This window comes from Citrus sinensis, chromosome 9 (genome assembly GCF_022201045.2).
Source record: "Citrus sinensis cultivar Valencia sweet orange chromosome 9, DVS_A1.0, whole genome shotgun sequence".
Lineage (NCBI taxonomy): Eukaryota > Viridiplantae > Streptophyta > Magnoliopsida > Sapindales > Rutaceae > Citrus > Citrus sinensis.
The window spans coordinates 23752550-23764948 of NC_068564.1; the positions used below are offsets into that span (position 1 = coordinate 23752550).

At 31.8% G+C, this 12399-nt stretch overlaps 1 protein-coding gene across 1 annotated transcript; it reads left to right on the plus strand.

Moving 5' to 3' along the window:
• The first annotated feature begins 6691 nt into the window (after window positions 1-6691).
• LOC102628656 (probable sarcosine oxidase) lies at window positions 6692-8384 on the plus strand. Its single transcript, XM_006464622.4, has one exon. It carries the CDS (start codon window positions 6997-6999, stop codon window positions 8236-8238), a length of 1242 nt encoding a protein of 413 aa, XP_006464685.1. The 5' UTR covers window positions 6692-6996; the 3' UTR covers window positions 8239-8384.
• Window positions 8385-12399: the final 4015 nt, after the last annotated feature.

Genomic DNA, 12399 nt, shown 5'->3' on the forward strand with positions numbered 1-12399 from the left:
CGATGATGGTGATCGAAAAATTGGATTAGGATGGGTGGATATAGAAGATTTGAGGTCAATGACATGATGCCGATGGTGTTTTGTTCGAAAAGGCGGTGTTTTAGCTGAAATTGGTGGTTTTATATTGGTTTTGATTTCCTGCAGTTAGTTCATCAATCGGCGATGGAGAATGATAAAAAAGGTCAAGCTAATAAAGAGAAGTTGATTGATGGTTGTGGAGCGAGCTAAATCGCGGTAAAAATCAGTGATCAATTAGCAATAACGTCATTAGAATTTTGGCAGATTCTGGTGATTTTAGCAGTAGAATGGTGGCATGCAAGAATGGGTTTTAGGGTCGGCTTCCTCTGAATGTGATGGTAGTGGCTGATTGTCAAAATGGCAAAGTGAAAGAATGTTGGCAATTGTAGACGGCGGCTGCCGCAGTGGCCTCGATTTTTGTTGGATTTTTTTTCTTTTTTTTTTGATTTTTTTAATAAAGAGAAATAAAAAAAGAGAAAGGTAGGTGATTGAGGACAATTAAGAACCAGGCTATCATCTCTAATACCAAACTAATGCAGCAGAAATTTAAAAGTTCTAATATTTCGTTGATTCATAAGAATACCAAAATAAAGGAATGGTTTAAATTCACTTGGATTAAAATGAATACCATGAAACTAAAGGGTTAAGACTCGTTAATTCTGTAGAATCAAAGAACTAACTAAATTGAAAAACTTACAAAGAGCTTTGAAAACTGATGATATTATTAAACTCAAATCTATAGTTATTTCAAGAAATAATCAATAACAAATAATCAAGGCCTACTTGTAAAGTTACAAAAGATACTTATTCATAATATCTATGACTTATTTTAGTTTGACTAGAAAACTTATTTTAACAAGACTTATACCTAAATTAGGGGTACAACTCAAATAAGCAATGCCTAAACCATAAAACTCTAAATAGAAAACTAAATTAAACTATAATAAAAGTAATTAAAATATTCTTAAATATTATAAATTTCAATCTAATTAGGAATTCTTCAATTTCTTACTCTCCATCAAATAGTGATAGAGGCAAGTTGTATACGGATAAAACTACATGCCAACAATTATAACTTGTGCTAACATCTTGAAAAGGATTGAAACCATCAGTTGCAAGACCAAATTTGATATATTGGGGATCTTAATGAAAATGATGGCGATTTTCTATTTATAGTCTCTTATGCAAGATAATCAACTGGATGTTCTTAACATCTTTCCTTTTATGACTTTGGTGTCATCTAAGTTGTTCCGCCAATTCTTTGATCTCATACATCCTCTTAAGTCTTGGTATTATTGGAAAATAATGCAAGACTTTTGTAGCTACTCCTCGATGAATCTTATTAGTTCGTTCATCAACTTTCTAATGAGACGAATCACATTTAGGGCATACATTTGCACATTCCTAGTCTTTTCTAAATAGATAGCAATCATTTATACAATCATATATCTTTTCGTACCCAAGTTGAAATTCTTTAAGTGGTTTTTTAGTTGAATAAAAGAAACTGGAAGTGTTTTTTTTTATGGTACAATATTACAAAAAAATTGAAACATTTTAAAACTATTATCAGATAACCCGTGGGTAACTTTATACTTGAATAAAGTTGTAATTTTTTAGAGTAGTTTGTATAGCCTGGGTAAAACAGAGTCCCAATGTCTCTAATTAAATTTTGAAATCCTCTCTTCCCACACATGTATTCTCTATAGCATTTGCTTTTTGAAAACGTACTTGATCTCTATACATCTTACAAGTTTCTATCATTTCAAAATCTATGTATTGATTTGATGTGTATATATTATCCTCACCTTTATATTGCATTGTTGCAGTAGATTTCTCCCCATGAAGGACCCAATTTGTATAAGTTGGATCCCTACCCTTAATAATCAAGTGATCATAGATTATATCAAAATGGTGGCATTGTAAATTCTTATCATATCTATATGGACATCCTATAACATCTAAGTTTCCCAAACAAGCACGTACATAATTGACAAGGTTACGGCTCCCAATATATAATCCTCTGTATGTCTACAACGAAGATTTTACCAAATTGAAAAATTATTTGAATTTTACTAATTCCATACAAACAAATTGGTTGTCTTTTTAAGAGACAAAATGGAAATAATATTTAAAAAAAGAAGGCAAAAATGATACCTAGATAAGTGAACCCATCATTTATCCGTTTTCAAGCAACTATTGTTATTAAAACCTGTTTTCATGAGTAGATAGTTAAGCATATAAAAAGTTAAACAACAATATATTCCAGACATGAACAAAGTTAGTTAGGTATTTAATTGTCACAGAACTCTTTGTATTGTGGTTTCATAAGACCTTGCATAATTGTTATTTTTTAAATTCAATATCTTCTTTACTATTTACTAACCTTGCATAATTGTTATCTTTTAAATTCAATATCTTCTTTATCATTTACTAGTTAAAATGTCCAAAAAAAAGTAAATAAGAAAACAATTATTTATTTTATAATAAGAAAATAGACAACTACTCAATATCATTATTTTTTTTATAAACAAACAATTATTAAGGAGTAAAAGAGACACCTTTAATAAAAAGTAAAACATATCATACCCATTATTAACAAAGAGTAAAAGAGACATATTTTCATGTTATTTTACTAGCAAACAAACAACAAAGAATTATATATATATACCTTTTCAATTTGAAAGATGTTGTTTTCTTTGCTCAAGACCACAATCAAAAGCTTCTTCTCTTTGGGACCATAACTTATATACTCAGAATTTTGTATTAAAAGAAACAAGGAATAACTCAATTTAAGTTCCAATAGAGAGAATATGGGTTGAATAAAAGAAGACTCAAACCTTATTTCTTTTTGACAATCATGAAAACGAAGGAATAGTTAAGAGATCTGCACCAAGAGGAAGAAAACAAGTAGAAGAAAGATAATGCTAAAAAGTGAAAAAGTGAGATTAGGTAACTTTACTAAATGGTAAGGTTTTATCTTATTAATAATTAAGATAAACTGATAATTTTTTTTTTAATTTTTGCTGACAAAAGAGTTTTTCATTTTTAATTTAAAATAATATATTAGAGTTGAAAATAATAAATAGATTCGAACATATTTATATACAAAAACAAATTAGTGGTTTAAAAGGATAAATTCAATTATTATATGAATAACCGCTTATTATTTAAAATTAATTACTTTTTAGTACTGTTTTTTTATTTGAATGGGCCTTATTATACAATTAATAGACATAAAAGAAATTATAAATATAAACATTTTCACTTATGGTAAATTATTTGATAGTTGAAAACAAATAACAACAAACTAGAAAATATTGTGCTAATTCTTAATGGCAACATGCAGGGGCAGACTTGAGAATTTATATTACCCAAGGATAAAACACTATTTTTTAATTATGGGATCCGACATTACAACCTATAATAACATGTAATTATATAAAGATTAATAAATCAATTAAGAATTTAAAGCTAAATTAAATCAATACATATAATTACAATAAATTAAAACTCGCAAGTAAAACTTTAATGTTTGAAGTCAAGTACTTAATTATCAAGGTTAAATAAAACAAACAACTAAAATTTATTCATCTTTTAAAATTATAAATATTATTAGTCAAAAGTTATAATAATAAGCTAAACTCATCTAGTAGAACCGTATTTGAGTATCATTGTTTCTTTGATAGGCGCTTTGACTCTCTTTGAAAAATCAAATGCTGATAATTTTTCTATCAAAAACTCCTCAAAATATTCAAATTTTATTTTTTTACTTGTCCTCTTAGTTATTGTAACTACTAAATGAAATCTCAAAATTTACATAAAAAATTTATGAAAATTTTGATAATCACTATTACATGTTTTTTTTGTAAGTTCTTTTAATACCACTGGCAACATGCTTTTTAGAATGTTGCTGAAAATGAAGTATTTGACAATGCTTAAATTGCACGTTGTCATTTGTCCTATCATATCCACTACAATAAAAAAACTGTTGTCATAATGTTTTTCACAACACGCCTTAAAGCATGTTGTTGAAGGTAAACTTTAAGCAATATTTAACAATGCATAATCTTAGAATGTTGTTAAATATAAGGTTTTATAACACGCATGGCATGTACGTTGCTAAATTCCTATTGCTATATCTCTTTTTTCTTCTATTGACCATGGAATATTCGAAGCTGTTTTTTCTTTTTTTGATAGAATTGAAAGCTTGATTACGAATATTTTAGCTTAAATTTATGAAACTTAGTGTTCTATGTCTATCATTTTTTATAAAAAAAATTAGCAATGTGAGATGAAGTGAAAATTGGATACAGTATCGTACATTAACCTAAAATCTAAGGGCTAATTTGTTAAACGTTTAAAGTATCAGATATTATTAGTTTCAGAAATTTTTTAAAATATATTTGTCTGTGTTTTCTAACTTATATCTAATTTTTAGACACTTTCATTTGAATAGAAAAATATAAACTTTTGTGATTTTATTTTAATGGAAAAAATGTCTGAACGATAAGTAAATATTACATTTCAAAAATATTTCTATAGCAAACTATTCAATCTAACCTTTTTTTTTTTAATTTACAAAGACATTAAATTTAAATAATCATGATTAGGATGTTTTCATTTATAAAACAAACAATATGCCGCTTATATTCAGATATTAAAAAAAGAAAAATAAACATGCTATTCACATATTTATATTCAAACCTATTTATACTTCAGAAAAATTCAAACTCATTTAGATTTAGATAAAAATACAAATACTACCTAAGCCTATGTTTGGTTGGAAGAAATGAGAGGAGAGAAGAGAAATGAAAATGAGAGAGAATGCGACAAAATGAGGAAAAAAAATAAAATCAATCTTAATTTTATTGTTTTATTTGATAATTCATCTCTTTTTTCCCTTATTTCTTTTCTTTCTCTTATTTTTATCAATTCTTCTTTCTTTTCATTTCCTGATACCAAAGATGTCGTTAACAATATTGATCCATTAATGCAGCAAGTTGCGAGCTGAGGAATTATTCTTGTTGAAGAGACATTTCAGATTTTAAAAAGAAAGAAAATTAAAAATTAAAAAGAGGTGGCGCAGACAAGTTTTACAATCAAAATGGTTGAAGCGACAAAGTGCACTCTTCATTAATACGCTTTTGATTTTAGTTCAATGGCTTCCAATATTCCAAGGAATCTACGTCCTCTTTTAAGCTTGACGAAAGCTAGTGCGTGCGATAATGCCGAAATGTTGGTGTTTCACTAAAAATATAACAAATGAACAAAGAAACCAAAAAGTAATAGTAATGGAATCCTAACTCATCACGTCTCACATGTACTCTCAAGTTTGTATCGATCAATTTTGAAGAGTTCAAAATGGATGCATCACGGCGCTAAAGTGAAAAAAGAGTTCAAAATGGACTACAAAACAGTGTTGATATATATATATATATATATATATATATATATATATTTTATTATTATTATTTAAAATGTAAGGTGGAGAAAGTTTATTCTCTGCCAACTTAAGAGCAAAGAAGTAGAAATTGTAGCAACCAGATAAGTGACAACCTCATCCCTTCATCATATTTTTGCATAAAATGCCATAAACCATTCTGAACATTTCCCCACCTTAAAAATGAGATGTCGCACTTGTATTTCTAACAATGAAAAGTTAAGATTTAAGTACATCTGTACATATTATTTATTTTATTAATTAGATAGTTATTAATCACAATATTATAAAAATTTAACTCAATATTAAATCTAAATTCTTAATACTTTGGGAAGAAAGAGAGTTTCAGGACGTTAATATCACTTAATCTAAGCTCTCTAAACTTGTAAAAATCTTACTTCAGATGCCTTTTAATCGTAATTTATTATTATAACTTTGTACCTTTATTCATTAATCATTCCCATGAATTTTTTTACCTACAAAAAATTCATGTTATGTGGAATATTATTCCAATTTTAGATGGGTCAAACTCCCCACCCTATCATTCTGGTGCACTTGAACCCATCGTATGATAACAAGTTGGAAAAAGTTGAGTTCTAAAGATGTTTTTTTCCATTTGTGGGGCCTACGTATATTCATGTAACTGGATCACATGGTTTCGCCTGGCGTCACTCACGGGTTTTATGATAGTCAGACTCAAGCCAACTCATCTAGAAGCTTACATCTAAAATTCTTTCTTCATTAATTTTTAAAAAAAATTATATGAGGTTATTGTTTAAATTATAATACATATTATATAATATTATTATTGATATTTATAATTAAATAATTAATAAAAATAATTTACATTAAATTTTATTAAATATTATCTAAATTTTTACACTCAAATATATCAAATAATTACTGAAATTATTTTATATTAAATCTTATAAAATATTATCTAAATTTTTACTTTTATTAATATCTAAAGAATATCCACCATCACTAATTATGCAATATAATTAAAAAACATTACCACCCAATACTTTTATTTGTGGGGCAGCAGCCCTGATTAGTAATTAATTATACACAAAATTGGACCACATGCGCTCATGCGCACACATTTTATCATGGTAAGGCAGAGCTCGTATAATATAAATTTACAAGTACAAAAAATTCATGTGACGTTGAAAAAATTGATTAAAAAAAAAAATTCATTTCATTTCGTGCCCTCAGTTTGCTTCGCGTTGCGTACAGAAAGTTTGTACAAAATATTTTGTGTGTCAGACCGTCCAGCACTGCTCTTTTATTGTTGTAAATGGCAGTGATGCAATTTTCATATATTGTTTGTCTCTTTTTGTGATGTTTCCACCTTAAAACGTACCCAAAGTCCTCACACTTTCAGATACAAAGTCATTTCACTCCCTTAGGGGCTGGGTTTTGGATTCGTCATGACTGTATTGGGGTTTCACACCCTCGTTTTGTTTTGCCCTAGTCTATGCTAGGCACGTCTTTCACTCCAAAGCTATCCTGTGAATCTGAAACAGAGTGTGAAAATAATGGAATTTTCTGGCGAAAATTTCGATGTAATAGTGGTGGGTGCAGGCATCATGGGCAGCTCAGCTGCCTACCAACTAGCCAAACGAGGCCAAAAAACCCTACTGTTAGAGCAATTCGATTTTTTGCACCACCGTGGCTCCTCACACGGCGAGTCACGCACCATTCGAGCTACTTACCCAGAAGATTATTACCACCCCATGGTCCTTGAGTCTTCTCTTTTATGGGAACAAGCTCAATCTGAAATCGGCTACAAGGTCTACTTCAAAGCCCATCAGTTCGACATGGGCCCATCTGAAAACAAGTCTCTACGCTCCGTCATTGCCAGCTGTCGCAAAAACTCGGTCCCACATCAAGTTCTCGACTGCCGCCAAGTGCTCCAAAAATACTCCGGCCGTATTGAGATACCGGAGAATTGGGTCGGTGTCACGACTGAGCTTGGTGGTGTGATTAAACCCACCAAGGCAGTGTCCATGTTTCAGACACTAGCCATTAAGAATGGAGCAGTGCTCCGAGATAACACGGAGGTAAAAACTGTACTAAAAGTAAAAGACGATGTCAGGGGAGGAGTTACTGTGGTTACCAGTAGCGGTGAAGAGTTTTGGGGTAAAAAATGTGTGGTAACTGCTGGTGCTTGGGTGGGAAAGTTAGTTAAAAAGATTAGTGGGCTTGAATTGCCAATTCAAGCTGTGGAGACTAGTGTGTGCTATTGGAGGATTAAGGAAGGTGATGAAGCTGATTACGCTGTCGGCGGTGATTTTCCAAGTTTTGCAAGCTACGGTGATCCTCACGTTTACGGCACGCCGTCGTTGGAGTACCCAGGGCTGATTAAGATTGCGTTGCATCGTGGGTACCCGTGTGACCCGGATAGGAGGCCATGGGGACCTGGACCGTTGTTGGATTCGTTGAAGGAGTTGATTCAAGGGAGGTTCGCCGGTAGGGTTGATTCAAGTGGTCCAGCAGCTACTCAATTGTGCATGTATTCAATGACCCCGGATAAGGATTTTGTGATTGATTTCCTGGGCGGGGAATTAGGGGAGGATGTGGTGGTTGCCGGTGGGTTTTCCGGTCATGGGTTCAAGATGGCTCCGGTCGTGGGGAGGATATTGGCTGATCTTGTGCTCAGTGGGGAAGCACAAGGAGTGGAGCTACGGCACTTTAGGATAGCAAGGTTTAAAGAGAATCCTAAAGGCAATGTCAAAGATTATGAAGAACAAGTTAGCTTCAGTGTCCCTCCACAGTGAGCCGTTTGATATTAGTCTTTCTTGAAATCCCATCTGCAATAATCCATGTAACCAATTTTAGTACATTAATGGTGGCTATGGGTATCTTATTTTGTTTATCTTGCATAATCAATCAATAAAACGGTCTCAGGCAATTCAACAATTAATAGATCACCATGCATCGCCAAGATACTGCAGTAGTAGTTGAACGCATTGTAATCAAATCAAAACCTAAATGCAGAAGCTGTTGTGAACTGACGCACAAAAATATATTCTGGAATGACTTCCATTTAATTGAATAAACTTAGGCTTATAAATAGTCACGTACAGACTTTAAGAGAAAGAGAAACAACAACTTACAAGACTTATCTTGAAGAGAAAAAACAGAAAAACACTAAACAAGCAATCCTAAAAACTAGGGCTTGTTTAAGACTTATTCAAACAGAATCAAAACCATAATAAAAACCCTAAACTTTCTCTCCATTCCCTCCCTTAAACTAGTTACCAACTGCAACTAGTTTAATCAGGAACTCGACAAACTCCCAACTGACTTCGAAACCTCTGAAATGCATCCACTGTGAGAGTCTTTGTCATCATTGTTGTGCAAATTTTATTGAACTCGCAAGTGCACGAATCTATTGTAGAATAGACTAATGGTGACGAGTGTCGATCCCACGAGGAGGTTGATTTTAATTGTATGTAGAATTAATTTTGTAAATGGGTGGTTGGATTTCTGGTGAAATTGATTTGGAATATTCTAAAACTTAAATTAAAATGGCGAGAATAAATTGAAGATAGATCTATTGAAATGAAGCACTTGAATATCCGGATCCGTATCAACAGGCACCATAGGCTAAATATTCCTTATTAATGTCAATTAAATCATGAGGGGGGAATCCACACCTCATGAACCACACTCTAATCAATATGGTGCTAAGAGCTTATCGTGCCAAATAATAATAACATTGTACTAGGGGACTGGTGAAACCAAGGCGGTACTAGACAAGATTAGTATTATTTGTTGACAAGAAGTCAAAACATCCACAAAAATTAGAGGGGAAGAGAAAGTAAATTTACCAAATAAAGCCCATGACATATGTTGAGACTTCATTTTCAACCCAAGCTTAAAAGAAAATTAGCTACTTATAATTGAACTAGGGACAAAATGAAAATTTATTAAAATACATAGAAAATACAAGATGGAGAAGAAATTACAGAAAATGGATCCCAAAAATAAATTCAGAGATATCAAATTAGGGGGGAGAGGCCCCCTTTTTATAGATACATGGAGTAAATCATGGCCATCGGATTAAAAACAGTTTGGACGCTCAGGATTGCGCCACATCATCAGTCAACAGTACGCGGTTTCACCATGCGGATGAACAGTAACGTAGACAGTACCGTACACGTGAATAGTACCGTACATGTGAATAGTGCCATTTTTCGTTTTATGCTCCTTCTAAGGTTTTCGACCATCCTGAGTTCAAAAGTAATGTCCGTTTTGCCGTCTGATCTCTCGTTTATTGTGAAATGACCATGATGCCCCTAAAATACATAAAATACTTAATTAAAATAAAACACACATAATTAAATTACAAGAAGCTTAAATACATAAAAGTAAGGGTTGTTAGTAAGACTTGAAATGTAAAATGACGATTTTCTCTCTTATAAATATGAATTTTCTAACATTCAACACACCCCCCAACCAGCTTATTGCTAGTCCCTAGCAAATAAAGTGAAAATAAAATTCAAATTCAAAATGATTTTTTTTTTTAAATAGAAACACTCGTATTTATTCAATCAAATTAATGATAGCAATCAAATAAAAGTATAAGCATTATCTCCAGTCTAAAGAAACATGACACCCACATCAACTATCCACATGAATCAGCCCAGTAGACTTTGTTATAGCTACTTTCAAGAATGATATGTCAAACCCCAAAATCTCACTGGAAGTAGTGACACTCTCACAAATAAATTAAACCCAATAAAAATAGTCACTCCAACGAATGGTAGTTGAGAGAAAATAATAAAGGAGTGATATCACATGCTCTCACCAAGATGAAAGAAATATGCCCTCAGCTTAGAAATAATAGGATCTCAAGTCAAACAAAAATGCTGGTCAACCCATTTTATTTATCTCTTTTTTTTATTATTATGCACCACTACATCTTTTTAGCCCATATAACTAGCTTCTACTTCAAACTATAGTTCCCTAAAATCAAGAAGGACTTTTATTAGGACGTAATGTAGGCTAGGGACATGGCTAACACATAAGGAAAATAAGGAAAACAAAGTGTATGTTTGAGAAAAATGCAGAGAATTTTTTTTTTTTGAAGTTACAAGGTGTATTTCACCTATTGTTGTTATTTTTATTCTTTTGAAACAACAACTTTTGTTTTGTTTTGTTTTGTTTTTTTGCTTTTATTTGGCATAACTTCACTGAACAAAATAATTATTTACATTTTCTCAAACATAAATAGGTGATGGAACTTATAAGACATCGGGTAATACTCCAAATCGGAGTGGGTCAAAATGATAAGTTGACAAAGCAAAGTTTTTTTTTTTTTTAAAGGCTCAAAAGGGTTAACTATGGATATTTAATAAAATGGATGGCTAGAAAGGCTCAAATGGATCAAAGATGGTCTTTCCATCGTCTTTTAGGGCTCTAAATAATCATTCATATCTACTAGTTAGATGGGCCTCCCAATGTAGCAACACACATTTTTTTTTCTTCTTTTTTTTATTTTACAATTTTTTTTTTAGGGTTAACTCAAAAGAAATCTAGAGATTGTGTATAAAATAATAAACTGCTAAGCTGTATAGAGAATGGGCAAAAGGGTTACTCTCCAAGAAAATGATAGGCTCAACAACTCACTTAGCACTTATTTATGACATGTTCATTCCTTCAAGCAACTCATATTTGTCTCCGACATCAACATGTAAAGTAGCAAACATAGCGTAACATCACTTAAGACCAAAGATAATACAAATACTAAAATTTAAAATTAATCATGTCATCCAATGTTAAAACAAATCACACAAATTTTTTATTTTTAAACAACATTCTACCCCCCAACCTATTCTAAGCATGGAAGAAAAATATGCGTGCAGAAATGTGAATATGATGCAGAAAAATTAATTAGAAAAGTTACACTTAAAATGATAGAAAAAGAAAATGATTTTTTTTAAAGGCTCAAAAGTTTGAAAATGTATATTTATAGAGGAGAAAGAAGAAGAAAAATGAACACAAAAACTTAATAAAGAAAAAGAAAATGTCTGAATTTTTTTTTTGTTTTTTTTACTTTATTATTATTATTATTATTATTATTTCAAATGATGAAGATGTGTTTCTAGAGTCACTACACTCCATATTCAGCCATTTTCAACATAAAACGTTAGCAACAGTTAGTTTCTACAACAAAAAATCAGTAAAAACTTAACCAAGATTCCACAATTATCGACTATTCCCTCCCCCCAACCAGAACGAAACATTATCCTCAATGTTTTAAAGGAAATAAGTAAAGTTTAGAAGACATCACCTGGGTGGTGCAACACAGAAAAAAATATTTACAGGCGGAGAGTTAAATCTAATTTGTACTTCTTACTGTGGCTACTGTTACCATCATTATTTGGATGCTCCAACACAAAGGTCAAGGGGTCTGGCTTCGGTCTATAAGCTTGTAACAGATCAAGTAGTTCATTAGCAGTGTGAGCACAAATAAAGAGTTTTTTCGCATTAGAGGGAATGAAATAGTTTTTTATTGCATGGTTAAGAAATGCGATAAAGCCATCATAAAAGTTATTGACATTTAACAAACCGATGGGTTTCTGGTGGATGTGCAGATGGACCCAAGATCCTAGTGTGATAAGTGTCTCTAGTGTTGCAAGATCTCCTGGAAGGAAAATAAAAGCATCAGCATGATTAAGCATTTCAGTTATTCTTTCTTGCATACCTGAGACGACTAACTCTTCTCCAGTTGATGAGTCAGACGAACTACCCAATGGTTTTAGAACTCTTGGGATAATGCCTAACACTTGACTTCCTCTGACAAAAGATGCTTCTGAGACCATTTTTGATAACCCTCGGTTATCTCCTCCATACACCAAGTGTAATTTTCTCTCTGCTATACTTCAACCAAGATCGATGGCTGCCTCAACGAACTTTTTATGTTTGTCATA